Here is a 27,370-nt window from a genome sequence, read left to right as displayed (position 1 = left end):
CTCGAGTCTTCCACTCGGGCGCTGCCCGTCTCTCTGGCTCACCGCCGATTTTCACAGGTTCGCATGGGGACTGCTGTGGGAGGAGCTGAGCTCCAGGAGGGAGCGGTGCCCCGCGGGTCTCAGCACAAATGCTGTGTGCAACGTCTGTCACCTCAAGAGCCCACGCCCTTAAGACACTAAATACAAAACCAAACACTGTGGATCCAGGATTCTTAACATTTAATGTTTTATTCTTTTTAAAGGCATTTTCAGAATTTCACACATGATTTTTCACCTCCACATAAGCAAGCCATAAAGCAACATGTGACGAGATCAGTGATGGAAGAGCCGAAGATTTGTATGAGCGAGGATTATTCCCAGCTCGTCGCAAGCCTCGATCACAACTTTGTCGGCGGCAGACCCAGAAGGAGCAGCAATGTACGCCACACCACTCTGAGGGGAGAGCAGATAAGGACTTCAAAACACAATTTTATGTTAAAACACGAAATTCAAAACCCCCTCTAAAAAGCATAAGCTAACAATGATTCACACTGATTCACTCAAATATTGACTTCCAAAATACGATTTTATGTTAACACGTGAAATTCAAAATCCCTCTCTAAAAAGCATAAGCTAACAATGATTCACACTGATTCACTCAGTCAAAAAGACAAAATAACAGGATTTGGGTCATCTATACATCAAATGGAAAAGTCAAAATAATTCCCTAAATATTACGGACATATCACACCGCCATAGCTTGGATTATAACTCACAGAACCTAAAAATCAGAAGCAGGATTTCTGAAGTAGTTTCTGCATCATGACCAATTCTACGCACCTGCACACCAATTCGCACTTACCCTTTTAGCTCGGTCTACGTTATCCCGGAAAGGAAAGAAGGCATCGGAGCTGACAGAAACTCCACTAAGTTGGTCAACCCATTCCTTCTTCTCTGCCTCGGTTAACAATTCAGGGACTTCCTCAAACAGTGCCTTCCACTTTGCCAAATCTTCATCCTGAGTCACGGGGAGAGGGGAGAGGAAGGTTTCTGCCACCATCTTGCCTGATGCAATCAGAATGCCGGAAAGCACTGGGCACTTTTCCTAGAATCTCTTAATTATGAATAAGGACTCTTATTTACATTCAATCTCATATATAGAATCTCTTTTTTGATGCTTTTAACATTAATGAAGAAAAATGAGTCTAAGTGCAGCAAATAAAGACTTATCATTTACTTTCTAAATAAGCTTATTTCAAACGTATTTTGTTTTTAATCTCTGCCTAAGTTAAATCTACTACTTTATTTCCCTCTATCACAGCAAGCAACAAAACAGACGATGGACATTCTAGAACTGTGTTTATACAATTAGCCTCAAGCATACAGTCAAGTCTCACAGACAAATCAAAATATGATTCATAATCATATTTCAAGAAGGTGCTTCCATTTTGGGTGATTTTTGGGCTTAAACAACATGCTTTTATTCTTGTTTACACATAAACCCTTCCAGGACAATTAGCAGGGTTTTGCTGGATAATATCAAACAGAAAATAGAAGATTAAAGTAAAAATGCAAAGCTGTTTCGAGGACTTCACCGTGACAAGGCACAGTCTGCAGCCTCCCTTTCAACACTTCCTACGTCACGGATCCCCGTCTCTGAACGGATAACTCAGTGTGGCCAACTCGCCCCTTCAAAAAGGCCCCGACATTCTGATTACTGGGCCTCTCTCGTTTTCCATCTAGTATTTGTTAAGCACTTGCTACGTCCAGAAACTTGGCTAAATTCTATTCTTCTGACAGGCTGCCTGATGCGTGTGATTTTAATGCTCCCATACCCCTTCTTCAAAACAGAAGACGTCAAAGAACATGAAATGTAACAAAAATATAGTGAGTTGTTAATGGAGCTTGTAGCAAATGCGAGGGGAGAAGGAAGACACTGGTCACCTGCCATCAGGTGGTTTGTATTTAACGCTGAATACACACCTACAGCAGAGCAAGCACAATGCTCGGCTCTGTCACCGACACCTTGAGACAAGTGAAAAACGGTCCCTGCCATCAAAAGCTTATAATCAACAGGCGAAGTGCAAACATATAAAACTAAACCAACGGTTATAATTTAAAAAGATAGAGAAGAAGGTTTATGGAGACAGAAAGGGATGAAGAACCATGAAGGAAATTAAACGAGACAGAAGACAACAGGGAATTGGTAAGAAGTTTAGACTAGCAATTTTAGACAATATAGAATTTCAAAAAAAAAAAATACCTTTTTCTCTCTGTAGTGACCAAGGTGAAGTGTGTTACACGGAAAAGGGTGAATGCATTAATACCCTCCAGCCAGACCCAGCGAGAGGCCTTACCTCACCAATGGTTCCAGTAACATACTGATCGATGGCATTGGAGATTTCTGCTCTCTTCACTCCAGCTTTAAACTTCATCGAAAGCACCCGGGGATGGTGTCTGAGCCACCAAGAGTTTGCCTTGTCCCCTGCGAGGCGTGTGCAGTGTATCCGAGACTGCTGTCCTGCTCCAATGCCAATAACCTGAGGAACATGGACGTTAAAATGAACACCTCTTCCAGAAACACGTTGTTCTCAAAGGATCTTCTGCACATATTCCCCAAAATCTACCTATTAATTTTGTGCAAGAAAATATCGGCCAAAATAAGAGAAATGTAAATAATTCTTAAGTCATTAAGAGGTGAAGGTAGGAGGTTTATGACTACTATTTATACGTTTTACCTCTTAAGTGACCTCTGAAGTATGATTATTAATGTTCTGGAAGTTTCTAGAACTCCTGGATATCAGCAGTGAAGTGTGATCTTACTGGAACTTAATCAGACCCTGAGCCCAAGAAGACCAGTAGCCACAGTCTCCAAGGTCTCTGTCATTAGAGACTAGCAATCTTTTAACAGTTGGTGATCACTACAATTCGGAATTTGAAAGGGTCTTCCAGGTCACGTGTTAATTAATATCTACTCACCTCTCCCACTTTTGGGCCAAATATCTTAACAAATGTGGAGAGAAGAGCTCAAGACACTGTGGGAAGAAAGGGCTCCCAGTGCTGCTGAAGCGACGGCAAAACCAGGTTCATCCCAGTGTCAGGAGAAGCCTGAGTGAGGAGCTCGCTCAGTCCTGCATTCTATGGCTTGTGCACCAGGAAAGAAGTTCAACATCAGACAGTACAAACTGTTCAATATTGGGGCCGGCCTGGTGGCCTAGTGGTTAAGTGTGCACGCTCTGCTTTGGTGGCCCGGAGTTTGCAGGTTTGGATCCTGGGTGTAGACCTACACAAAGCTCATCAAGCCATGCTTTGGGAGCATCCCACATATAAAAAAAATAGAGGAAGACTGGCAACAAACGTTAGCTTGGGGCCAATCTTCCTCACACACCAAAAAAAAAAAAAGTTCACTATCTTGATTGCAGTAGTGGTCACACAACTATATGATTTGTGAAGACTGGTCAAACTCTACACTTAAAAAAGGATGAATTTTACTGTATATAAACTATGCCTCAGTAAACCTGACTTTAAAAGATCACCCTAACTCCTAGTCTACGGATCCTTGGTAAAATAACCTAAGAAACAGATGCGAAAATACCATCTACGATCTGCAAAAATAGGGGCTGGTGGATGGCACTGGCATTCTCTCCTCCCTCTCCACTGGAAATGCTCCCGACAGTGGGGAGGGGAGGAACACACCAGTTTGTAGCAGTTGTCAGTCTCACTAATCCAGAATGTGCAACTCCTTCTGAGCAAGAAGCAAGGACTGACTGTGATCACTTAGTCGCAAAGACACCTCATGATCAGGAGCTTTACCATCCGCCGAGCGACTGAGCAAACACTGACAAACCCAGGGGAGCAAAGTTTGGCAAATTTTCCATTTCAGCTGGTGTGGGACCTGAGGCAGCTGGATTTTTGAACACCATTGGTAAAACAGCTGCCCGTCAGGGGAGTGGCAGCTTGTTACCTGCCCGTTCTTGGCGTAGCACACGGAGTTAGACTGGGCATACTTGACTGCGATGGTGGCTACGACGAGGTCTCTGAGCGCAGACTCCGGCAACTGCAAACACACAGCACGGTAAATCACGTCAGGCTTCTTAAACTTCCTTCAACTTCAAGTATCTTACACGTCACTTATTGTAACAGACTTATAATGCAGTTCTCTCACCCAAATGACAGTGAAATTAACCGTTTATGCCAAGGACTATCATGTTTTACTGAAAAGATCAACATTTAACATATTGGTTGTGAAACTCAGCACAACGCCTAATGTGTCATCGACTCAAACTGATGATGCCCTTTTGCAGCAACTTTGGCTTAGGCCTGTTCACAAATCACACAAGATAGGAAATACCATATCCACTCCAAAACTGACAAATAATATTTTCTCTACCACAGTACCAACAAATATCTGGAGGCGTGATGACATTTATGTTGAGAAAAAACACAGAATAATTTTCACAGACATTGCAAACAACTGTGATGCCCACACACAGGCCAGCCTGTTGAGGGAAAATCAAATTAGAATCACTTTCTGCTTTGTCTAGAATATTCTAAGTAGAAACTATTCAAAAACGCATTGTGAACTATCAGTCTAAATAGAATAAAACAACAAATATTATAGCCCAAAATATCACCATCTTTAACGTAAAGAGAAAATACAAATGACAAAGAAGGACAATGACCTATGTTGGTGTGCTACATGGACCAAGGGTATAAGCGGCAGCTAAGTGATAAATGAGCTAACAACTGATAAATCAGACTTCATCAAAATTAAAACTTCTGCTCTGCAAAAAAGCCGGTATTAAGAGGATAAAAAGCTACAGACTGGGAGAAAATATTTGCAAACAACATATCCAGCAAACAACTAGCACCTAAAATATATAAAGACCTCTCAAAATTCCGTAACAAAAAAAATCTAATAAGCAAATGGGCAAAAGACATGAAAAAGTATTTCACCCAAAAAGGATACACAGAGGGCAAAAAGCTCACAAAAAATGCCTATCATTAGCCATAGCAAATGCAAATTAAAATCATGAGACACTGCCACACACCCATCTTAAAAAATATAAGTGACACCACTGAAAGCTGGTGGGGATGCAGAGAAGCTGGACCACTCAAACAGCGCTGGTGTAAAATGTAAAATGGCACAGCATCTCTGGAAAATAGTCGGCAGTTTCTCAAATAACTAAACAGACAGCTATGATACCATGCAGCACCCAGCAATGACACACCCGGGCATTTACAGCAGAGCAATAAAAACTTACATTCACATAAAACCTGTTCATGAACGCACAATCAGTGCAAATTCCAGAAAGGGGAAGAGATTAGCGGCTGCCCCAGGTTAAGCAGGGGGTGGGGGCGGGAGGGATGTGAGTGTGATTGTCAAAGGGCGACATGAGGGCGCCTGTGGTGATGGAAAAGTTGTCTCGACTGTATTAATGTCAATGTCACAGTTGTGATGTGGTAATACAGCTTTGCAAGACGTTACCATTAGGGGAAAGGGGTAAAGGTACATGGGAACTCTCAATACTGCACGTGAATCTACAATTACTTTCATCTCAAAATTAAAAGCTTAATTAAAAAAATACTGTTAGAATCTCTTCAGAATTTACTATTCTGGTGCTATTGACGTAATATATTCTTTCTTGACTCTATCTGTGTTTGAGTCATCAACTATACATTTTATTCCTTTGGTTCTAAGATTAACAACGAAAGCCAGCTTTCCCAGAGCTCTACCTTTAAATATAACCCTGGAATTCTGCGTCAGGATCAAGGAATATGAGACACGGCAACAGGGGTGGGGTGGGCTGGGAGTGAGGGAATCCAGTCTTACAAACACGGAATAAAAAATTAAAATAAATTAAAGCATTATTCAAAAAAAGGGAGAAGAGCAAAAAATTCAAACATGTTTAGTAACGCTTAACTCACACTTCTGCTTTCTCAAGACTGAAACCGTTCAGACCTAATAGTTAAATGTGATGATTATGAGGCTGGAATGTTAACAAAAATCTGCTTTAAAAGAAGGGAGAGGAATACAGAGAATAAAACCATCATTCTCATCCTTAAGTTTCCAAATTTCTATTAAAAATACATATGAGGGGCTGGCCCCGTGGCCGAGTGGTTAAGTTTGCGCACTCCGCTGCAGGCGGCCCAGTGTTTCGTTGGTTCGAATCCTGGGCGCGGACATGGCACTGCTCATCAAACCACGCTGAGGCAGCGTCCCACATGCCACAACTAGAAGGACCCACAACGAAGAATATACAACTATGTACTGGGGGGCTTTGGGGAGAAAAAGGAAAAAAATAAAATCTTAAAAAAAAAAAATACATACGAAACAAGGAGAGAAGAATTTAGAGAAAAGACTAAGATCATACCTTCGATCCTTGTGAAAAACATCCAAGCTAGCAGAGCCAGAGGCACAAAACCTGTCAGATATCACTGAGTTATTCAGCAGTCCGACAGCCACGACGTAACAAGGACAACTCACAGAGGGAAGAGTCTCGGTGGCTCGGCACAGCTGTCAACCTGGGACCACGGAGTCTGGGCCAGCACGCTTTCAGCGTTGTTAACAATACATTAAGCAACCAGGTTAACAAAAGCAAAAAAAGGCCTTCTTCTACTGTGAGATGCTTAAAGTAATGCTGCTGCAAACACTGTTTCCACGCACAATTCCCTGTACCTCACGGCCTTGACCACAGGAGCGGCTTCCACAGAGCCGGAAGACACTGTACATCTAACGCCTACGTGGTCCTTTCCTTCAGGACACCACGAACCTTCACAGACAAAAGTGGAGGAACATCCACTAAATCAAACAAAGATCACGTCTTCATCACGTCATGCTTATTAACAGAACCATCCAGATAAAGCTTTTAAAGCTTATTTTCAGCAAGTCCGCCTAAAGCCTCAGGAGTGGACCGGGGAAGAACAGCTCCTCTCTTCACTTCTGCTAAATGAACGACTTGCTAAGAGACTAATCCTCTTCTAGGAACAGACAGAAAAGCTGAACACAGAGCCAATAAAAGAGCAAGTACTGAGAGGCAAAGATCCCAGAGATAAAGGGAGCAGGAAGAAATGAGTGAGACCATCTACGCTTTCCCCCAGGGCATCTTCCAACTTGCAAGGCCAATAAACGAAGAGGTAAGGGAGCTGAGCACAGCTTTTGGTGGTCTCACAGGACTCAGGGGCCAAAAGGGAGCTGGAGCGCACCAGGGACGAGTGGAACCAGGGGACACTTGGTGCCTCCAGCAGGACAGGGTGAACCACAAACAGACTGGTGCTCACAAAGACCGAGGCCCCAACTCCAATCAGCTCAATTCCTGCCAGGATGGAGAGGACCCGCCTCTGCCTGATTTGCCAGCCATAAGTGCAGGTCAACTCTCTGCAGGGAAGACACACCATCCAGACCTCAGAACACCTCCACAGTTTCTACATATCCAGTGCCCAGCATTCAATCAAGAAGAGCAGGCATGCCAGCAGACAAAACCGGAAAAGAACGGAGTTCCACATCTGAAGTACTGGAAAAGTACAGCCAATGTTAGATCCCTGCAAAAACATCCTTCAAAACCGAAGCCCAATTGAGGATTTCAGAAAACAAATACCAGCCCATCCATTTCCTTGTCATGTAACCTTGGGCAAACTTCTTATCTGTCCCCTATGTCACAATTTTGTGATCTTCACAACAGAAATGATAGTAGTCACCCCCTCATATAGAGTGCTGTGCATATTAAATGATACAACACATGTAAATATAAAAAAAAAATCACCATTATTATCCTAGGAATTTGTCCGTCCTGAAAGATGACAACCAGCCTAAGAGCAGATACTTGACTACAGAAAAAAAAGATCACATCACTGAAAATGGGAGCCACCTGGACACCCACCATGCACATCCACACATCAAATAGCACATGGCCTTTCAGATGAACACGTGGATCTATATTTATTGACAGAGAAACACACTTGGAGCATAGTACATGGAAAAAAGGCAAGTTACAGAATCATAAAAGATATGATCTCATTTATGTATAATTGAAGATAAATATCTCTATTACGTACATATGCACAGGAGCTTCTAATATGGTCTTTTATCCATTTTTTAAGCTCTGAAACTTACTTGACAATCAAAGATAGAGCTAGCAATTTGCACATCAGCCAGTTTTAAATAGAGGTCTTAAATACATAAGCTTATAAATATTGAAAACACACCTACTGAATTACTAGCATTCAGTTCAGATATTTTCCAACTTACATCTTTATTCTTGGTAACAACATTGCTAAATAACGACTTGTCGATGACACTATTATTTCTCTGCTGGCTTAAACGAAGACCAAAGAGGGTTCGAACTTCATTTTCATCTGGATTGTAAGACTGGTCCATCTAAAACACAAATTCAAAGAGTTAAAAGTAATGCATCGACATCCCTCAAAAAGTCTCATTTATTTTATGTACAAAACACCTTTTTCCTAATTTGAGCCCATGAGAGATCATGCCAATGTGGGCAGAAGAGAAGGGCAAGGCACCAACGTTTTGCCCCCCAAAATTTTACAGGTTTTACAACCCTGTAGGGTTTTACAATTTATACCAAACATAATAAAACCAATGATTCCAGCAACAGCATTTTTGCTTACGCTAACTGGGGGGCACTGTCTGTATAGCCCTTTTGAAAGACCAGCAGACAAAACAGATTTGCTACAAGAACAGGCAGGGGCACAAAAGTTAAATTTAAATTTTCCTTTCTTCCTAAAAATCTATTACAAAATACCCAGCTAACACTTGAATTAGAAAGTTAAAGGGAAGGAAACAGCATTTGCAGTATGAGTCTTTGTTACTCGAAAAGGAAGATTTGTCATTTATTGCTACCTTCCTCTCCTCCCAAATTTTGAAGTGAAAAGATATTAAGACCTGGGAATAATCTGCCCAGGATCACTCTCTCCCTAGGTATTTTTCTAAACTTGGAACTATTTCTTTATTTATCCTTTGTCTGTTTTTTTTGAGGAAGATTAGCCCTGAGCTAAGATCTGCTGCCAATCCTCTTTTTGCTGAGGAAAACTGGCCCTGAGCTAACATCCATGCCCACCTTCCTCTACTTTATATGTGGGACGCCTACCACAGCATGGCTTGCAAGTGGTACCACATCTACACCTGGGATCTGAACCAGCAAACCCTGGGCCGCTGAAGCAGAAGGCGCACACTTAACCGCTGCACCACCGGGCTGGCCCTTCATTTGTCCCTAGGATGATCTTTGACCTAGAAAGCACTCACATCGACAACTTATAAGCAAGCCCTCATATAAACTCTGCTAACTCGCATTTTCTTGAATTCTAAAATGCTCCTTTTTCCTTTGCATTATAAAATTTCTAAAATTGGAACATGCCCTCCTATTAACTATGTCACAAGACACTTCTCCTCGGCCAGGCAGAGGAATAGCTGTTTCGTGGATGTAATTATGTGTCCACGTACAAACTTAGCCAAACTCTCAAAAAAATAAAAGATCGAGGAAGCCCAATATTCTTTTTATACCCTCAAATATGATGCTGCCAGGTGCTCAAGAGGTCATGATGATGGGCTCAGGGCTGGGAAAACATTCTCCATGATGCTACGTGTAACTGCTAATAAGCTGTAAGTACTTAACACTTTTAACAATAAGAACAAAAAAACACTTAAGAAATTCAAGAATATAGTTTGAGCTCACTGAATGGTTAACCTTGCTATCAAGTGGCCTAAAAAGAAAAAGAACTATGTGTATTTAATGTGTTATTTTTCCTTCTTTGGAAATCTGATATGAAATCTACGGTGAACCATGCAATTACTGGTCTCTTCCAAGAAAGGAGATGTACTCACTAACTTCCATCATATAGAGTTGGGATTCCAAAGATTTTCTGACATCAACACCTTCTGAAAAATGGCATTATGAATTTTTACTTTCAGTTCAAATAACTCTTTGCTTTATCCATGTATAATCTGAGACTACGGACTTGTTTCTCTAACACATAAGAGCTTCTAAAAATCAGTAAGGAAAAATCTCAACCATCAATTAGAAAAACAGGCAAAGAAGTTGGGCAGACAGTTCATAAAAGGAAACAGCCTTAGATATGAAAAGATGTTCACTTCACACAATGAAAAATCAAAACCACAATGACACGTCATTTTCATCTATTTTATTACCAAGATGAAAAGTTGAAGAACACGATGTGGGCCAAGGTGTTGGGAAGCAGGCCCCCTGACCATGGCCATCGAGACACAGAACGCGCTGTACGACCTCCAAGAGGAGCGGCACTATCGCAACCACCGGCACCAGGGCCTGCGCCCAGTCCTGACCCCCTCCAGGACTGCGGCCTGGGTTGTTCATTGCAGGGTGCGTCTAGTACTGAAGACTGGGGACTGGCTAGACAAGACACACACACACGGGACACATTTGCAAGATGGTGAAGCAGTGTGCCTTTCTGGCGGTGGGGGAAAAAAGATGAAGAAATGCAAATACCAACAGTGGCTAAATATGTATAGGCTCAGGAAAGACAAGCAAGAAATTTAAACTACCAGTTACTTTTCAAAAAGGTAACGGGGGGGCTTTGGGGAGAAAAAGGACAAAAATAAAATCTTAAAAAAGGTAACAGAGTGGCAGAGGGGAAGGATGGGGAGACTTTGCATCAAATAACATTTAAGACCTTTTGAATAGCAAAGCAGGTAAATATATTATTTTTAAAAATTTAGGGGCTGGCCTGGTGGCACAGTGGTTAAGTGCGCACGTTCGGCTTTGGCAGCCTGGCATTCGCCGGTTCGGGTCCCGGGTGGAGACATGGCACCGCTTGGCAAGCCATGCTGTGGTAGGCGTCCCACACATAAAGTAGAGAAAGATGGGCACGATGTCAGCTCAGGGCCAGTCTTCTTCAGCAAAAAGAGGATTGGCAGCAGTTAGCTCAGGGCTAATCTTCCTCAACGAACAAAAATTTAAAAAGTTAAAATTAAGGGTAAGGATGCTATCCTCATACTAAATCCACAAATTAATAGTAAGGAAAATCGCAAAATTAAGGATAAAGAAACCGCAGGATAAATTAGAAGGTTGTCAGCACAAAGGGAAAATTAAATATGGAGAAAAAGAAACACAAAATAAGAGAGCAAATCGTGTTTCAAACACGAATTGCACCCACCTGAAGAACACAGTAGTTCCCATTTTTCTTTTTGGAAAGTATTTTCAAAGCTTCGTCTTCATATCCTGGGGCAACAATACCATCAGACACCTGTAAACATATTAAGCATTAATTTCTATTTAAAAAAAGCAGACAGAGCCTCAAATAATCTCAGACGATCATCTGTCTTTAAATAAGGCAGCAGCGCGTTCTGCGTTCCGCCTCCAACAGACGACACTAACACTACTTGGAAAAGACGAGCCCGTGTGAGGACACAGCTTTCCACAGCTGACCTCATCTCATGCGCTGTCCTTTCCAAGTTTCCGGTTGGTTGTTTCAGTTTTAACTAAGACTATGTGAACGATTCACTCTAATACACGTACTTTAGAAAGAAAACAGATTTCATGCTGCTCTGTTCACGGGTGGTATTTTGCACTAGAAAGAGCCTGTTCCAGCCGGCTCTGCGAGGGCCTGGCTCAGTGGCCTTAGGCAAGGCAAAGCCCTCACAGCAAGACAGGGCATCAGACTGAATCAGAGCTCTAACGATACAGGAGCCCCAGCTCACAGCCAAAGCCGGTGTCCTAACCCACAGGCAGCACGTCAGCGGCACCGCGGTTGGGAACGGCAGCGAACGGGCAGAACGGCTGAGAAACCAAACACTGTCAAGCCCTTCAGCCCTCATTTCTACGTGTTTCCCCTCCAAGTAATCTGAGCTACCTTCTCTTTCCTTTCTGTCTGTCTCCCCATCCCAAAGCCACCCCCACCTTTCTGGAATGCTTGTTTGGTATTCAACTGATGGGGGTTTTTCAGACTAGTTGACAATTTCTCCCATTATACAGATCTATGAAAGTTTACAGGAAGGTTCATTATCACGCTAGCCAAGATGGCATCCTCTGCTCTTCAGATACAACAACTTTGCCATTAAGATATTTAAAAGAACTAAATATATAAATTAAAACTTTTTCATGATAGTCAAATACTCATGTGAAATATTAGTTCACTAAATTTCAAAATTACAATTCAAAGATTCATGTTCTACATAAAATATGAACGTTCTGAATGATAAACTTGACCCATTTATAGATGGCACACATATAAACATGACAGATTCTGGTTTCATCGAGCGCTCTGCGCAAACAGCGCCATCCTCAGGCACGCGTGCATCAAGGCACACGGATGTCCACTGACCTCTCTGGAGATGATTTTGGCAGTAGGAACATCACAAACATCAGATAACGCCACAAAGTCACCAAATGAAGACATCCTATCCGCCCCTGGAAATAAAAATTAAAATGAGGCATTTATCACAAAATATCCTGGCACAGAAAAAGAAAATGTTTTAAAAACCCCAAGGTGATCATATAAAATCCACTTCTCTAAACCTAACTTTGTTTACATTAGATTTAAATAATAGACTAGTACGTCATCTAACTGAACAAATCGTGAGAAAGCATTCTTTCATTTTATCTTCTAGACCAGCACTTGGCAAACTTTCTGCAAAGGGCCTGATAGCAAATATCTTTTAAGCTTTGCAGCCGCATGGTCTCTTTCAACAACTCAAGTCGGCGGCTGTAGTTTGAAACCAGCCATTGACAACACAACCAGCGAGGGGCCCTCTTCCAACCAGACTGCATTTACAGGAACAGGTGGCAGGCTGCCTTAGTCCACGAGCCACAGTCTGCTGACCCCTGATGTAGAAGAAAAAGTGTATCAAGTTTCTCAGCAGCCTTCCACAAGCATTTCAGTAACATTCACAGGTTATTAAACCCATGAATTAGATATTTCTGAAATATACCAAATAGAACTCTAACCAAATTCCGTGTAGTTAAAATAACCATACAATTTTACTCATATGTTAAGCAATACAAATGCATTCAACAGCCTAAATCTGAAGTCACACACACCGAATCCTAGTGGAGCCTCCATTTATTACATTAATACACTAACACATTTCTATAAACAAATGTATTCCAAGGTCCACAGTCATTCTGAAACATTAATAAAAAACAATTTGAAATCCTCTAATAAAACAAAGGCTATTACTATTTTATCCTATTTAGGATAAAACATTGCTTTTCCTCTCAAAGAAAACAAAACCCCTCCTGCTCTCCTGACCTCTGGCTCGCGCGTACGCGGTGGCCACGGGCGTGAGGGTTTCATACAGATCGTAGACCATGCAGACTTTGGCCTCATCTTCACTAAGCGGGATTCCAACAGCAGCGCCTGGTATAGAAAACCATAAAACACACCAAAAATTGCAAGTTGCTTCTTGTCAACTTCTAAATCAAGAGGACATTTCTCTTAACATCTAGTCTATGCAGCATAATTTCTAGTGTCTGCGCCAAATTAAACAAAACTCTGTTTGGCCAGATAATTAAACACCAAAACTCCAGCTGCAGGAGAGGGTGGGAGGGAAGCCTCTCTCTGGCCTCTGGGCCGGCCAGCACCAGGCAGGCGCGTGAAGCCACTTCCTTACCCACTCTCTCTCCATCCTGTCTGATACCTCGCACCATTTATTTCTTCCCTGCTCGAATGGCTTTAATATCGAATAAATGTCAGAGAATTAACCATGTGCTGGATGGTCAGCAGATGTGGTGACATAAGTAAGTTGTGGAGTTGGCTTCAACACAGAAGCAAAAAGCTTCTCTCATAATCGCTACAAAAAAGTTACAAAGTATCATAAGAACAACTTCTTTATTGTTTTCTCATTTCCATTTTCAACCACGTGGAAAAACATTTAGTCATATTGCATGAAGCCATTTCACTTTTTTATTTTCTACATGTTTCCACTACAACAAAATCTATCTCCTGATCTTCCTATCTCATAATAATGTTCCACGATTATACATATGCAAATAATGTTTTATTTTATTTTCAGATTTTATGTTACTATATTGATACTGTTCACAGATTTGCCAAAAGCGTTTCAGAAATATTCAAAGAATGTCTATCTTCACATTAGAACAAGCCAATTCTTCTTAAAATTAAAAAGAAGTAGGTTTCAAAATGGTTCCAGAGAGTTCCAGAGTGCAGCGCATTACCTGCAGGGCTGACGTGTTTGAAGGAGGCAGCAGCTGGGATACCTAAAGCTCCTCTGAGTTCCTTCACCAGCTGCCAGGCGTTCAGAGCATCACACAAGTTTATAAATCCCGGGGCTCCATTGAGAACTACACATAAAAATATACACACACCGCCAAGCAGGGCAGTAACGTCAGATACACATACGTTTCCGAAAAAATAAAACCATATATCAAGATGGCAAAAATATGTTTAAGTGAAGTCTAATTCAGAGGCAAACATATACACAAACATATATGAACTGGATGAGAAAAGTGAACAGATGCACTAGACTCTGAGCCCGTTTCACAAAACACCATACGAACATGCACGCACGCACGTGCACGCGCGCGCACACACACACGCGCTACTGGAGGACCAAACCCAGCCCATCTAGAAATAAAACAGCAGAGGATTCAGGAATGGGAGAAAGAATGACAAGGTGAGTCATCACCAGGGATCCACTTCCATCCAGAAGCAAGAGTAAACAATTATGCTAATTACAGAGACAGTATAAAATTTAAGTTATAAATCTTGTCATTTTAAGAAATAATATTACAAACTAAAGCAAGAGCTGTGGGTGGGAGGAAAGAAGGGACAAAACGTGTTAGAGTTTTCCTCTTTTACACCAGACTCGGTAGGCCCTGCCTAGAGTTGAAATGCAATCGAAAAGAAGGCTACAACTTCAGAGGTTTTCACTGCCTATTTTCTTCCCAATGGCAGGAGTTTTTAGCAGTTAATATCTCTTGAGATTAAACATTTATAAGAAGTTTACACAAATAAAAAAAAATAGTGGGCCATCAATTAAAAACAAATTTATACTGCATTTCCCTTGTGTTATGTTGGATAGTAGACACTTTTAAAAGTAGAACTGGGCCAAACACTCACTGAGCGCCTATGCTACACCGTTAGGGCCTGTTCAGGCACTCGGGATTGGGGAGTAAAAAGTCCCTCCCACCCACCCCCAAAACATCCCTGGCCTCACAGGGCTTAGGCGAAAGGCAGAGAAACAAAACAGGCAATACATAGCAAAAAAGAGAAAATATCAGGTATTTCTACACATGGCTGAAACCATGTCGACACAAAAACTTGTACTTGAATGTTTTTTAGCAGTTTTATTCATAACTGACAAAAGCAGTCCCTCCATTTTTGATGTCCGTCAACAGGTGAGTGGAGAAACCAACCATGGGACACCCACGCACAACAGAACCTGATTCAGCAGAGAGAAGTGAGCTCTGAAGCCAGGCCTGGAGGACCGTAAATGCAACCCGCTAAGGGAGAGAAGCCTGTGTGAAAGGGCACATGCGTCCCACTCCAACGTAAGGACGTTCTGGAAACAGCAAAGCTAGGGAGCCGGGAACCAGAGCAGTGGGTGCAGGGCTTAGGGGTGGGGTGGAGGGCATGTGGTGGTGAAACTACTCTGCGGGACGCCGTCAGGGTGGATACACGACATCACGCCCGTGTCAAGACCTGTAGGATACACAACACAGAGTGAACCCTGATGTAAACTATGGGCCCTGGTTGCTAACAATGACTCCATGTTGGTTCATCACCTGCATTAACGCACCATACTAATGCAAGGGGTTAACAGGGGAACCTGGGGGGTAGGGGTGGAGGGAGGGAATGTCTGAGAACTCTATTGAGAAATTTTTCTGTAAATCTAAAATTGCTCTAAAAAAATAATCTATTAAAAAAAGGTACTTAAAAAAAATAGTTCCTGGGGCTGGTCCCGTCACCTAGTGGTTAAGTTTGGCATGCTCCACTTCGGTGGCCCGGGTTCAGTTCCTGGACACGGACCTACACCACTCTGTGGCAGCCATGCTGTGACAGCAACCCACATACAAAATAGAGGAAGACTGACACAGATGTTAGCTGAAGGTGAATCTTCCTTAGGAAAAAAAAAGTTCCTTACACGAAATATGAATGAAAAAGCTTTTGAAAATGAAGAGAATGGGCATTTTCAGGGGCTATCCTGGTGGCATAGTGGTTAAGTTCACATGCTGCGCTTTGGTGGCTCAGGGTTCACAGGTTCGGATCCCAGGTGCAGACATAAGCACCACTCATTAAGCCATGCTGTGGCAGCGTCCCACATACAAAAGAGAGGAAGATTGGCACAGACGTCACCTAAGTGACAATCTTCCTCAGGGGGGGAAAAAAAAGAATGGGCACTGAAAGTACATGGCAGTACTTTTTGCCTCAGAATCTAAATGGGGAACATTAACCATAAAGAGGAAATATCTGAGATAAAACGCAGATAAATCTGATTTAACAAAGTCTAAAAGTAAAAATTTGTGCAAAATTCTAATTATTCATTCAATAAACATTTAGGGAACATTCCAGGCGATATTCTAAGCACTGGGGGTACAGCAAGGAACAAAGACTGAAGATGATTAAAATGCAAACTGTTGCAGTGAAACAGAGTTGGGTGACAAAGTGTGAAGGGCAGCTACTCTGGTCCGGGTGGCCTGGGAAGGCTTCTCCGAGAAGGTGACATTTAAGGTGAGATCTGAATGACAAGAAACCAGAGGGAAGATTCAGGGTGAAAGGAAGAAGGGGTGCCAAGGTGCCAGAGAGAAGCGGCTCAGCCTGTTGTGTGAACAGAAGGACGGCACCGGGGAGGAGCAGGCGAGGGGAGGCTGTCCAGAGCCAGACAGCAGGGTCTGCCAGGCAGCGCACGGTGTCCAGGCAGGCAGGCAGGCCGGCAGGCCAACGAATGGTTCTAAGTAGGTGTAACATCACATGCTTTCTACATCTAAAAGTTGACTCTGCTGCGAAGGACAGCAAGGACAGAGAGAGCAGAGAGATCCTGAGGTCACAGCAGGCCGGGAGACGGCGGGGCGGTGTCAGGAGAGACGCAAGACATGTTTGAGGGAGAGGAGTAACAGAACTTGATCCCTGGATGTGAAGGCTCAGGAAGAGAATATTTCAACATCTCCTCCAACCTGCCACATACTGCCGGCTCCTCCTCTCCCCCTGCTGGTGACAGGAGAAGAGGCAGGCAGATGGGAAGGAGCGCCCCCTGCTGGTGATGCAAAAAGAGGCAGGCAGACGGGAAGGAACGCTCCTTGCTGGTGACGGGAGAAGAGGCAGGCAGGCAGACCGGAAGAAGCACCCGCACGCTCCCTCCATCAAATGAACAGGCCTGTGTGCCCTGTGCCTGCCATTTCAGTACATGCAGGAAGTGCCCTTGCCTCACCCAACACCAGCCCTCCTTCCAATGCTCAGGCCTTCACGCCCTCCAGACCCACAACTCTCTCTCTGCCCCGTGCATCAAGTGTGAGGAGCAGCAGCTGCTCTACCAGCCCACCTTAAGAACAAAGCAGAACCAAAAATTCAAAAACCCTCTTGTTACTCTACAAACCCAGGGAAGTCCTGATTTCTCTGTTCAAAGATCTTTATCATTGTCATCTTCCTATGTCGGCCCACTTCAACTGGGCTTCCAGATTCCTAATTCCCAGGAAACTGCTTCTTGTCACATTCCCAGATCATACAGTCACTTCTCCATTCTCAGCAGCATTTGACCCGGTTGAAGCTCAAGTTTCCAAACCTGGTTTTCCTCCCCTGGTTCCTCCACTGCTACCCCAAGGCTTGGTCTTGCCCTTCTATGAAATCCAGGCCATCCCATCCCATCCTACATCTTCAAAATCATCTACGTGACAAAGACATTCCAGTCTGTATCCCCAACTTGACCTCTCCCCAGGACCCCAGCTGTCTCAATATGTTTTGCTCACAAGTCCCCTTGGCATCTCAAACTTCAGGTGGCTATAGAGGTATTATATAATTTACTTTATCTCCTAATTGTGAACCTCATCAGATACGATATAAGAAAGACACACACACCGAGACACAGCGACACGTGCCATAGAACACTCGGCCTTTACCTGTGACAGGGAGCTTGGGCTTCAGTGTGTACAGCTGGGCAGGAGTCTGATGAGGGTTCATCCCATACCTCAAGGGCAGCTGAGATATTCCTTTACCATACTGTTTCCGGAAATAATCGGAAATTGCTTCATCATATTGTGCCGTATGAGTGAAAGCCTACAAAAAATACAAGTTTTGTGACACACCAGCAGCATTTCTCAAAGTAGGGACAAGACAGTTTTAGGTATGACATAGCCAACTACACTCCCTCCCCTGCAGAGGAAAGACACCAAATAATACTAAACAGCACAATGAATGATTCCCTTTCCAATTCTCTTTCAACCTTTTTAACAGAACACCTCTTTAATATTTGGTCTGTTCATTTATAACAAAAGGAAAACAGCGCCAAGCAGAATCTTGGGATCTAGTCAGCTAAACATGGGTCCCCACCTTCAAGGCTAACTGGCGTCTAGTCTCCAGGGAGGTGTCTTGACTGTCGGAGGTCTGCATCTCTGCAGACACGGCAGCGTAGTCCCCCGGTTCACACACGACTGTCACTCGGGCGTGGTTCTTGGCTGCTGCTCTCAGTAGGGTGACTCCACCTTCAGGAACAAACGATGACCTGCATTTTCAGGTCCGTTTCTCAAATACAGTCACTGTACACATACGTCTACTTTAATTCCTGACTTACAAAATAACTCAAATGAATCTCTACACAAAGAAATAGCTTAGAAAACAAAGACTAATCACTGTCATCCCAGAACACAATCTGGGAACAGTAACTATTTTCTATTCCCTCAACAGTGAATTTCAGAATGAAATCCTATTTAAAATTGGAACAATCCTCTCGTCAGTCAGTGTTCCAAAATGGTCTTCCTGACTTACCAATGTCAATTTGCTCAACAGCCTCTTCAACAGTGACATCTGGAGAACCAACTGTCTTCACAAAGGGGTACAGGTTACAAACGACAACTCTAAAAGAAGAATTTAGCTGTTATTAAAAATTCAACGTACATGGCTTACAGCTATGTAAGAAAACGTGACCAGAACACCTAAAGATGGAACATGCCAGCTGTCGGCCTGCCACTTTAGAATTGTGAAAAGTCAGGTTGAAGAGTGAGGACCCCGAGTGTCACAGAGCAAAGGTAAACAGAAGGGGCTGGAGTCAGCAGGGCACCCATGACATTAGTTCCTGCTGCAATGCTGCTGCTTGGGTAACCCTAGCTACCCATCATACTATCAAGACATCAAACACCTTTTAAAAACTTTAACAGGGGCTGGCCCTGTGGCCGAGTGGTTAAGTTCGCGCGCTCAGCTGCAGGCGGCCCAGGGTTTCGTTGGTTTGAATCCTGGGCGCGGACATGGCACTGCTCATCAAACCAAGCTGAGGCGGCGTCCCACATGCCACAACTAGAAGGACCCACAACGAAGAATATACAACTATGTACCGGGGAGCTTTGGGGAGAAAAAGGAAAAAATAAAATCTTTAAAAAAAAAAAATTTTAACAGAAATGTAAAATACGAGGCTACAGATAACATCCTCATTTTGGAATGAGAGCCCAATGATCTAGGACATTCGATTTTAGATTCTATTTCCAATGGATTGTGTACAAAGATGAAAAACAATGGATCATTCTAAGGGTGAAAGATTTATTTGTAAGTTCTGTCTTCAGAGAGCTCATATCCAACAACGGTAACAAGAAAGTCAAAAGAACAATGTGAAATTCGGGAATAATCTAAAATTAACCATTAGTTAAATAGAGTTCTACTCCTAGGACCTCAACGTGAGGGGCTCTGCGGGGAGGTTCCCCAGTGAAATAAACAAAACTGGTAAAAAACTAATAAAACAAGAAACACAGAAGAGGGGGGAAACGCTTCCCACCGTCTAGTACCCTGACACCAAAGCCACACAAAATGTCACAGGAAAACCACAGACCAATCTCTTACAAATACTGACACAAAAATCCTCAACAAAATACTAGCAGACTGAATCCAGCAACACATAAAAAGAGGCGCACAGCTGAGCCAAGCATGGTTTACCCCAGGAATATAAGGTAGGTCTAACATCTAAACATCAGTTAATGGAACAGACCACTTAACAAAATGTGGGACAAAGCCCACCTGGTCACTTACATAGAGGCACAAAAGGCATCCGAGAAAACTGCTCACCCTTCCTGATGAACACACTCAGCGAGTTAGGAACAGAAGAATTGCTCAACACAATTTAAGAAAAAGCCACAGCTAGCATCATACTTACAGGTGAGGACCAAAAGCTTTCCCCTAAAACCAGGAACAAGGTTAGGGTGTCCACTGTCCCCCCTTCCATGTGACACTGTACCAGAGGCTCTAGCCAGGTCAATTGGCAAAGAAAATGAGAGAAAAGGCATCAGGGTGGGAAAGGAAGAAGTGAAGCTATCTCTATCAAGAGGTGACATGATTTTGTATGCAGAAAATCCTAAGGAATCCATAAAAACACTATTAGCACTAATAAATGAGTTCAGCAAGGCTGCAGGATATACGATCAACTGAATTAATACACAACAGCCACGAACAACCCGAAAGTGAAATTAAGAAAACAACTCTTACAATAGCATCAAAAACAAAAAATAATTTAAAAATAAATTTAGCAGAAGTACAAGACTTGTAAACCAAGATACAAAATATTGTTGAACAAAATTAAAGAAAATCTAAATAAATGGAAAGACATCCCATGTTTATAGACTGGAAAACTTAATCTTGTCAAGATGGCAATATTCCCAAGTTGACCTACAGATTCAACACAATCCCTGTGAAGATTCCAACTCCCTTTCTTGCAGAAACGAGCAAGCTGATCCTAAAATGCATATGGAAATTCACAGGACTTGGAATACCCAAAGTAATCTTGAAAAAGAAGAATAGAGTTGAAGGACTCATACTTCTCAATTTCAAAATGTACCACAGAGCTACAGTACTGACATAGTGCTGGCATAACAGAAATATAGATCAAGCGTGCCAAGACCAGTTAATGGGGAAAGAACAATCTTTTCAACAAATGATGTAACAACTGGATAGCCACGTACAAGAGAATAAAGTTGGACCCTTGCTTAACACTCATATATAAAAAGTAACTTCAAAGGGGGCCCGGCCCCACGCCACATGGTTAAAATTCTATGCACTCTGCTTTGGCAGCCCAGGTTCACAGGTTTGGATCCTAGGCACGGACTTACTCCACTCACCAGTCATGCTGTGGTGGTCACCCAAAAAATAGAGGAAGACTGGCACAGATGTTAGCTCAGGGCTATTCTTCCTCAGCATAAAAAAAAAAAAAAAAAAAAAATCAAAGACCTAATTGTAACAGCTAAAACTAAAAAACTCCTAAAAGAAAACATAGGCATAATTCTACATTATCTTGGATTATCAAATGGCTTCTTAGATAACACACCAAAAGCATAAGCAACAAAAGAAAAAATAGATAAAGTGGACATCAAAATTTAAAACTTTTATGATAGTCAAAGGACACCTTGAAGAAAGTGAAAACAATCCACAGAATGGGATAAAAATGACCTCTTACAACTCAGTAACAAAAAGATAAATAACTCGACTAAAAAAGGGACAAAGAATCTGAACACACATTTCTCCAAAGGTATACAAATGGCCAAGCAGCACAAGAAAAGACGCTCAACATCAGAGGAAATGCAAATCATAATCAAAACGAGATACCCCATCACACCCACGAGAATGGCTAGAATCAAAAAAATATTTAACAAATGCTGGGGAGGATGTGGAGAAATTAGGACCCTCCTACACTGCTGCAGAGAATGTAAAATGAGCCACCACTTTGGAAAACAGGGTGGCAGCTCCTGAAAAGGTTAAACAGGGTTACCAGCAGACCCAGGAATTCCACGCCTAGGTGTGCACCCAAGAGGAACGAAAACACACATCCACACAAATACCTGTACATGAATGGTCACAGCTGAATTACTTGTAACATCGAAAAAGTGGAAACAATCCAAATGTCAATTAACTGATGAACTCATAAATAAAATGAGGTATATCCACACAATGGATTATTTTTCAGCAACAAAACAATGAAGAACTGATATATGCCATAACATGGATGACCGTGAACACATGCTCAGAAGCTAGTCGCAGAGGACCACATAATGTAGGATTCCACTGACAGGAAAAGCTCAGTAGAGGTAAATCCAGACACAGAAAATGGACTGGCAGTTGCCCAGGGGTAGAGAGTGTTGGGGGAAATAAAGAACGAATGCTAACGGGTATGAGGTTTTTTTTTTTGAGGAGGTTGATGAATACATCCTCACATTAACTGTGGTGATGGCTGCAGAACCAGTGAATTATAGATTTTAAGTTGGAGAATTGTATGGTACATGAACTACATCTCAATAAAGCTGTTATGTATATTGAGAAGTGACAGTGAATATCTTTATGCAAATATCTAAGTTGCCTGTATGTACTAAAATTTAGACAACTTCCTAAAGAAACAAAGGTTGTTTTTAGTTTAAGTATGCACTGTGGTAATTCAAACCTGGCAAAAGCAAAATGCTTACATGTGTACAATGTCACACAAAAGGTACTCAATAAATGTTTACACAGTCATGCGTTGCTTAATGATAGGGACATGGTCTGAGAAGTGAGTCGTTAGGTGATGTCATCGTGGGACCACCACAGTGCACTTACGCAAACCTAGATGGCAGAGCCTGCCACACATCTAGGCTACATGGTACTCTATGTTATGGGACCACCGCCATGTATTTTGTCCATGGTTGACCAGAACGTCGTGACGCAGCACATGACCGTAATGAGCCATCAGAAAACTAAACCTAATGCTAATGTTAACCTTAAAAAAGAGGCACCAGCTTTGGCGTACTCTTTATCTTTGATCCTTGATGGATTAAAAATTCAACTTCAAATTTTTACCTGATAAGACTGAAATCAAGTCTGGCCATGTCAGCATTATCTTCTGGGATATTACGAGCCAAGATTCCTAATTTAACAAAGTTAAAGTATTAGGTTCAAAAAACAAGTCAGAATAAGGTACTTCTTTCCAAAATGGTCCCACCAATCAAGTTAGAGCCTCCAGCATTGCCTAATTAAGAATACCAAACACACAGTTAAAAATTAAGATTAGCGGGTATATTTGAAAATCTTGTGCGTCAGTTCCCGATTCCCCTTTCCTGAACAAGATATAAAAGGACTTTTCACGTCACTGTCGTCCATCTAGTGCTCCCTGTGTTCCCATAGTAAGAGGCTTGTCTGATGGCTCTCAGCCTCATAGCCTTTCATTCTGCTGAAGTTTACTGTAACTGCTAAGTTAGCAACATACCTGTTTCTCACCATTTTTGATATGCTAGTCAGTGTCTCAGAAATGAACAAAAGTAAAGCACTTTGAAAAAGAACTCTCTTCTAAGTCAGTTACATTGTGATGCTTTATTCCAAATTTGAATCATACAAAAGTCTTTACACACATAAAATCGAAATATTTTCATTAACTCCAGCAGGAAACAGCACTCTAAATTCGTTATCGGGTCAGGACTAACAGCCAGCAGAGGAAAACAACCTGAATCTATCATGTAACAAAGCCAACTGGATTTTAAACAGGTTCCAAGGTATTATGAACTGCAGCAGTGAATGTGATAAAAGCAATATAACCTCACAGATAATTCTTTTTGAGCTTATGACCTATCTTTTCCCTCGCTTATTCTACAAAGGAATCAACTAAAATATTCCTGAAAACCACTGAAGGTACCAATACTTACCCGCATGGACCGCAGGATGCAAGGTTTTCACACGTCCCCCTAACATTTGGGGAAATCCCGTCAGCTCAGAGACATCTCTGAAAATAGAGAAACAGAACGTTGCTGAACTGTCATTCCACGTTTTACACTATTCCAAAGCATCTTCCAACATTAAGTCTACCGTTCTCATTTTGAGAGATTTTTCACAGCCTGAATTTTCAGAATTCGGAAAATGAATCATGAGCCATACTAATGAAATAGTATAAAGAAATAAATTCAACTGAGAAGTAATTTGGGAATATACGACAAAAAGTATTAGAAGAATTTAGCTTTGGGGCCAGCCTGGTGGTGAAGCGGTTAAGGTCACACGTTCCACTTCGGTGGCCCAGGTTTGCCGGTTGGGATCCCAGGTGTGGACATGGCACTGCTTGTCAAGCCATGCTGTGGCAGGCGTCCCACATATAAAGTAGAGGAAGATGGGTATGGATGTTAGCTCAGGGCCAATCTTCCTCAAAAAAAAAAAAAAAATCAAATGAGTGGGAAAATAAAAGATTGTTAGTAAAGTGGTGTTGGTATTGGAATAACTGGTTAACCCCACAAAAATAAATTCAGAATGAATCAAAGGTTTAAGTACCAAAATTAAATATGTGAGGAATTCTTTCGAAGTATTAAACAAAAGATGGATATATCTGATTATGTAAATGTTAAAAACTTTTACATGGAAAAAATAATCACAAAATATGACAAAGGGTCAAACAAGACACAATAATGAAATACGGCTCCATATCGCCAAACTGCCATGAACCCTCTCTGGCAGAATTTACTAGCAAATTCTAACGGCACGGGAAAAAAGCTCACCATATGTTAAGTGAAAAAAGGCAAGAAGCAAACTGTCTTCCTAGGAGGTATGAAATAAAGTGTGTGCTTATAAAAACAGTGGAGGGCAACACATCAACATATTACACAGAATCGTAAGCCATCTTTACTACTTTTATCAAAGCTTCCCACATTTTTTAAATTCTCTACAATCAATAGATATTGCCTTTATAGTAAAAAATAATATTTTATTTTATTTTTTATTATTTTTTGTGTATGTGAGGAAGACTGGTCCTGAGCTAACATCTATTGACAACCTTCTTCTTTTTGCTTGAGGAAGATCGTCCGTAAGCTAATATGTGTACCAGGCTTCCTCTATTTTGTATATGGGACACCACCAAAGCATGGCGTGATGAGCCAGCCGTGTGTAGGTCTATGCCTGGGATGTGAACCCGCAAACCCCAGGCCACTGACGCAGAAGGCCAATAACTTAACCGCTATGCCACCGGGTCAGCCCTTAATACACACTTTAAAGCAGCAAATTCCACTGACAGGATAGAGAATTCTCTGGGCAGATCCTTGTATTCAGGAGGGCCATGTGCAAATGATTGGTGTCTGACCAAGGACACACATTAATTCCAACATAGATGGACAAACTGGTGACGTGGTTTCCAATTCAAAATTCTCTTTCCTGGAATTCAGGAAACAAAATCCAGATTCTCCAAATGAGGATAATCGCTAAAACAGACAAGGCAGATCCATTCTTAGAATTAACAACCACTTGAGGTAATTAAAAAGCTTGCCACTCCTTTATATTTAAGAATTTGTACCTTAACAGCTGCCATCTTGGGAATAATTCTCACTATGCTCGCTGATTAAAATCTCATCAGTTTTCCTCAGACCTCAAGGTTAATGTCCTGGGATAAAACTGTGTGATTTGGGGCAAGTTACTTAACTTCTTTGTGCCTCAGTTTCCTTATTTATGAAATGGGGATAATATTACCTACACCAAAAAGGTGCTGTAAGGATTACACGAGTGAGTATACATATGAAAACGTGAACAGTCTCACACTCTAATAGGAAAGAAACACATTCACACTCCCAATTTTTAAAAAAGGTATCGCCATAACAGGGGTGAGTGGGGAGGGGTGCAGACCAAAAAAGACGAAGTGCTTGATAAGCATTTAAACTGGGTGATGGATGTGCAACATGACGCTTCATTACACTTTTCTCTCTACTTTGTGTCTGAACTGTTCCCATTAATACAAAGTTTGGTGGGGGAAAAAAGAGGCTACAGAAGAGGACCTTACGTCATCTGAAGGGTCCAAAAGGATCCAACAGGGTCCAATGGAAAGAACACTGTCTAGACTTTGGATGCCCACCCGGCTGGGGTTGAGAAAGAGCCGCCCTGCTCTGCACGATTCTTACAAGGTTCCTACGAAAACCGCCTCAGGGAAAATATCAAGCATTTATTTAATAAATGACCTAAGGCATTCTCGCCATCTGAACTTGTCAAATTTAGGGAAGCCGTGTACTGCCCACCTAAGGCACGATTACAAGAGGACAAAGGTAATAATCCAAATCTACATGGATCTAGAGGGCAGGCAGCGAAATTTTCCACATGACAACAAAAGCAGACAGATCTTTCACTCTTTTTTCTAAAGCATATTTCAGGGGCGGTATGTCCTTTCTCTCCACCCTCACCGCAGCTTATTACAGCTGTCCTAGGCCTGTTTCATTTTCTTGAGGTCAGGAATGGTGGCCTCATTTACCGTTTGCCCATTCCTTGTTCCCATCACTTAGCCAGGTAATGAACAGCTTATGGAAGAGGGGAAGAATGATAGATTTGTGGCTTCATATGGTTACCAGAGATGCTAAGGGAAGGCAGGGAGACCTGAATCTTAACGTCAACAGTTCTACTAAAGAGCCAGTCAAAACAGATCATGGGAATCATAACGTCAGTTTTTCTCGCATAAGTGGCCCGCCTAAATTAATGTGTTATAGGAAGTGGCTAACAAGGGGGGGCTCTGAAACGAGGATGCGGGGTTCCAATCCACGGCTCTCTCTTACTTAACTCTGCAAACCCGAGCAGAGTTGGTCAATCTCTCCGAGCCTCACCCTGCACTTCAGCACCGTCGGTGACACTGCACCAACCGCACAGCACTGCTGGCAGGAGCGCTCACGTCTGCTCGGCGCCTGGAGTCCATGACGTTCCGGTTAACGTGATCACACGGCGTGGTGATGGGACTTAGAAACCAAGCGGGGCCTTACCTGACCGCCAGACCTGCATCCCTGAGCGCGTTTGCAGTCCCTCCAGAAGCGATCAGGTTCAAACCAACCGCAGACAGGCTTCTGGCAAATTCCACAAGGCCTGTTTTGTCAGAGACGCTAAGTAAAGCTGAAACAGAAGACAATTTCCGTCATCACTGGCAGCACAAGAGATTCTGTCCCCCTGGGCCCTGCGCGCAGGGATCGAGCGGGCCCACCCCCCCCTCCAGGCTGGCCGGGGTCGGGGGTGGCCCTGGCGGGTCGCACGCGCGGGCGGGGCGCCCGCAGGCCCGCAGTGCAGCCAGGCCCGGCCGAGGGTCCCGCCCGCCACCGCCTCGCGGGCCGCGGGCGCGGGGCTCACCGAGCTGGCCGGGCGCCATGCTGCAGGCGGCGGGGTCCGCGGCGCGGGGACCGGGGCGGCGACGCCACGTGCGGGGACAGGCGCTGCGCCGGACGGAAGCGCGCGGCCGGCGGGCTCCGACCTGCCACGTGACCGGCCGCCCCGCCCCGCGCGCTGGAGGCCG

General features: G+C 42.9%; 1 protein-coding gene across 1 annotated transcript; it reads right to left on the bottom strand.

Annotated features, from left to right (window-relative positions):
• Positions 1-202: 202 nt before the first annotated feature.
• ATIC (5-aminoimidazole-4-carboxamide ribonucleotide formyltransferase/IMP cyclohydrolase) lies at positions 203-27,370 on the bottom strand. Its single transcript, XM_070618221.1, has 16 exons — positions 27,208-27,370; positions 26,850-26,976; positions 23,784-23,860; positions 22,945-23,011; positions 18,910-18,998; positions 18,475-18,626; positions 18,045-18,201; positions 14,148-14,273; positions 13,222-13,329; positions 12,295-12,380; positions 11,128-11,217; positions 8,228-8,356; positions 3,944-4,036; positions 2,337-2,519; positions 842-997; positions 203-432 (listed from the first exon to the last, which is right to left on the bottom strand). Exons 1-16 carry the CDS (start codon positions 27,224-27,226, stop codon positions 313-315), a joined length of 1,779 nt encoding a protein of 592 aa, XP_070474322.1. The 5' UTR covers positions 27,227-27,370; the 3' UTR covers positions 203-312.

This window comes from Equus przewalskii, chromosome 5 (genome assembly GCF_037783145.1).
Source record: "Equus przewalskii isolate Varuska chromosome 5, EquPr2, whole genome shotgun sequence".
Taxonomy (NCBI): Eukaryota; Metazoa; Chordata; class Mammalia; order Perissodactyla; family Equidae; genus Equus; species Equus przewalskii.
Note: the sequence above shows the minus strand (reverse complement) of the source record. Positions and strands in the feature narration are given on the sequence as shown.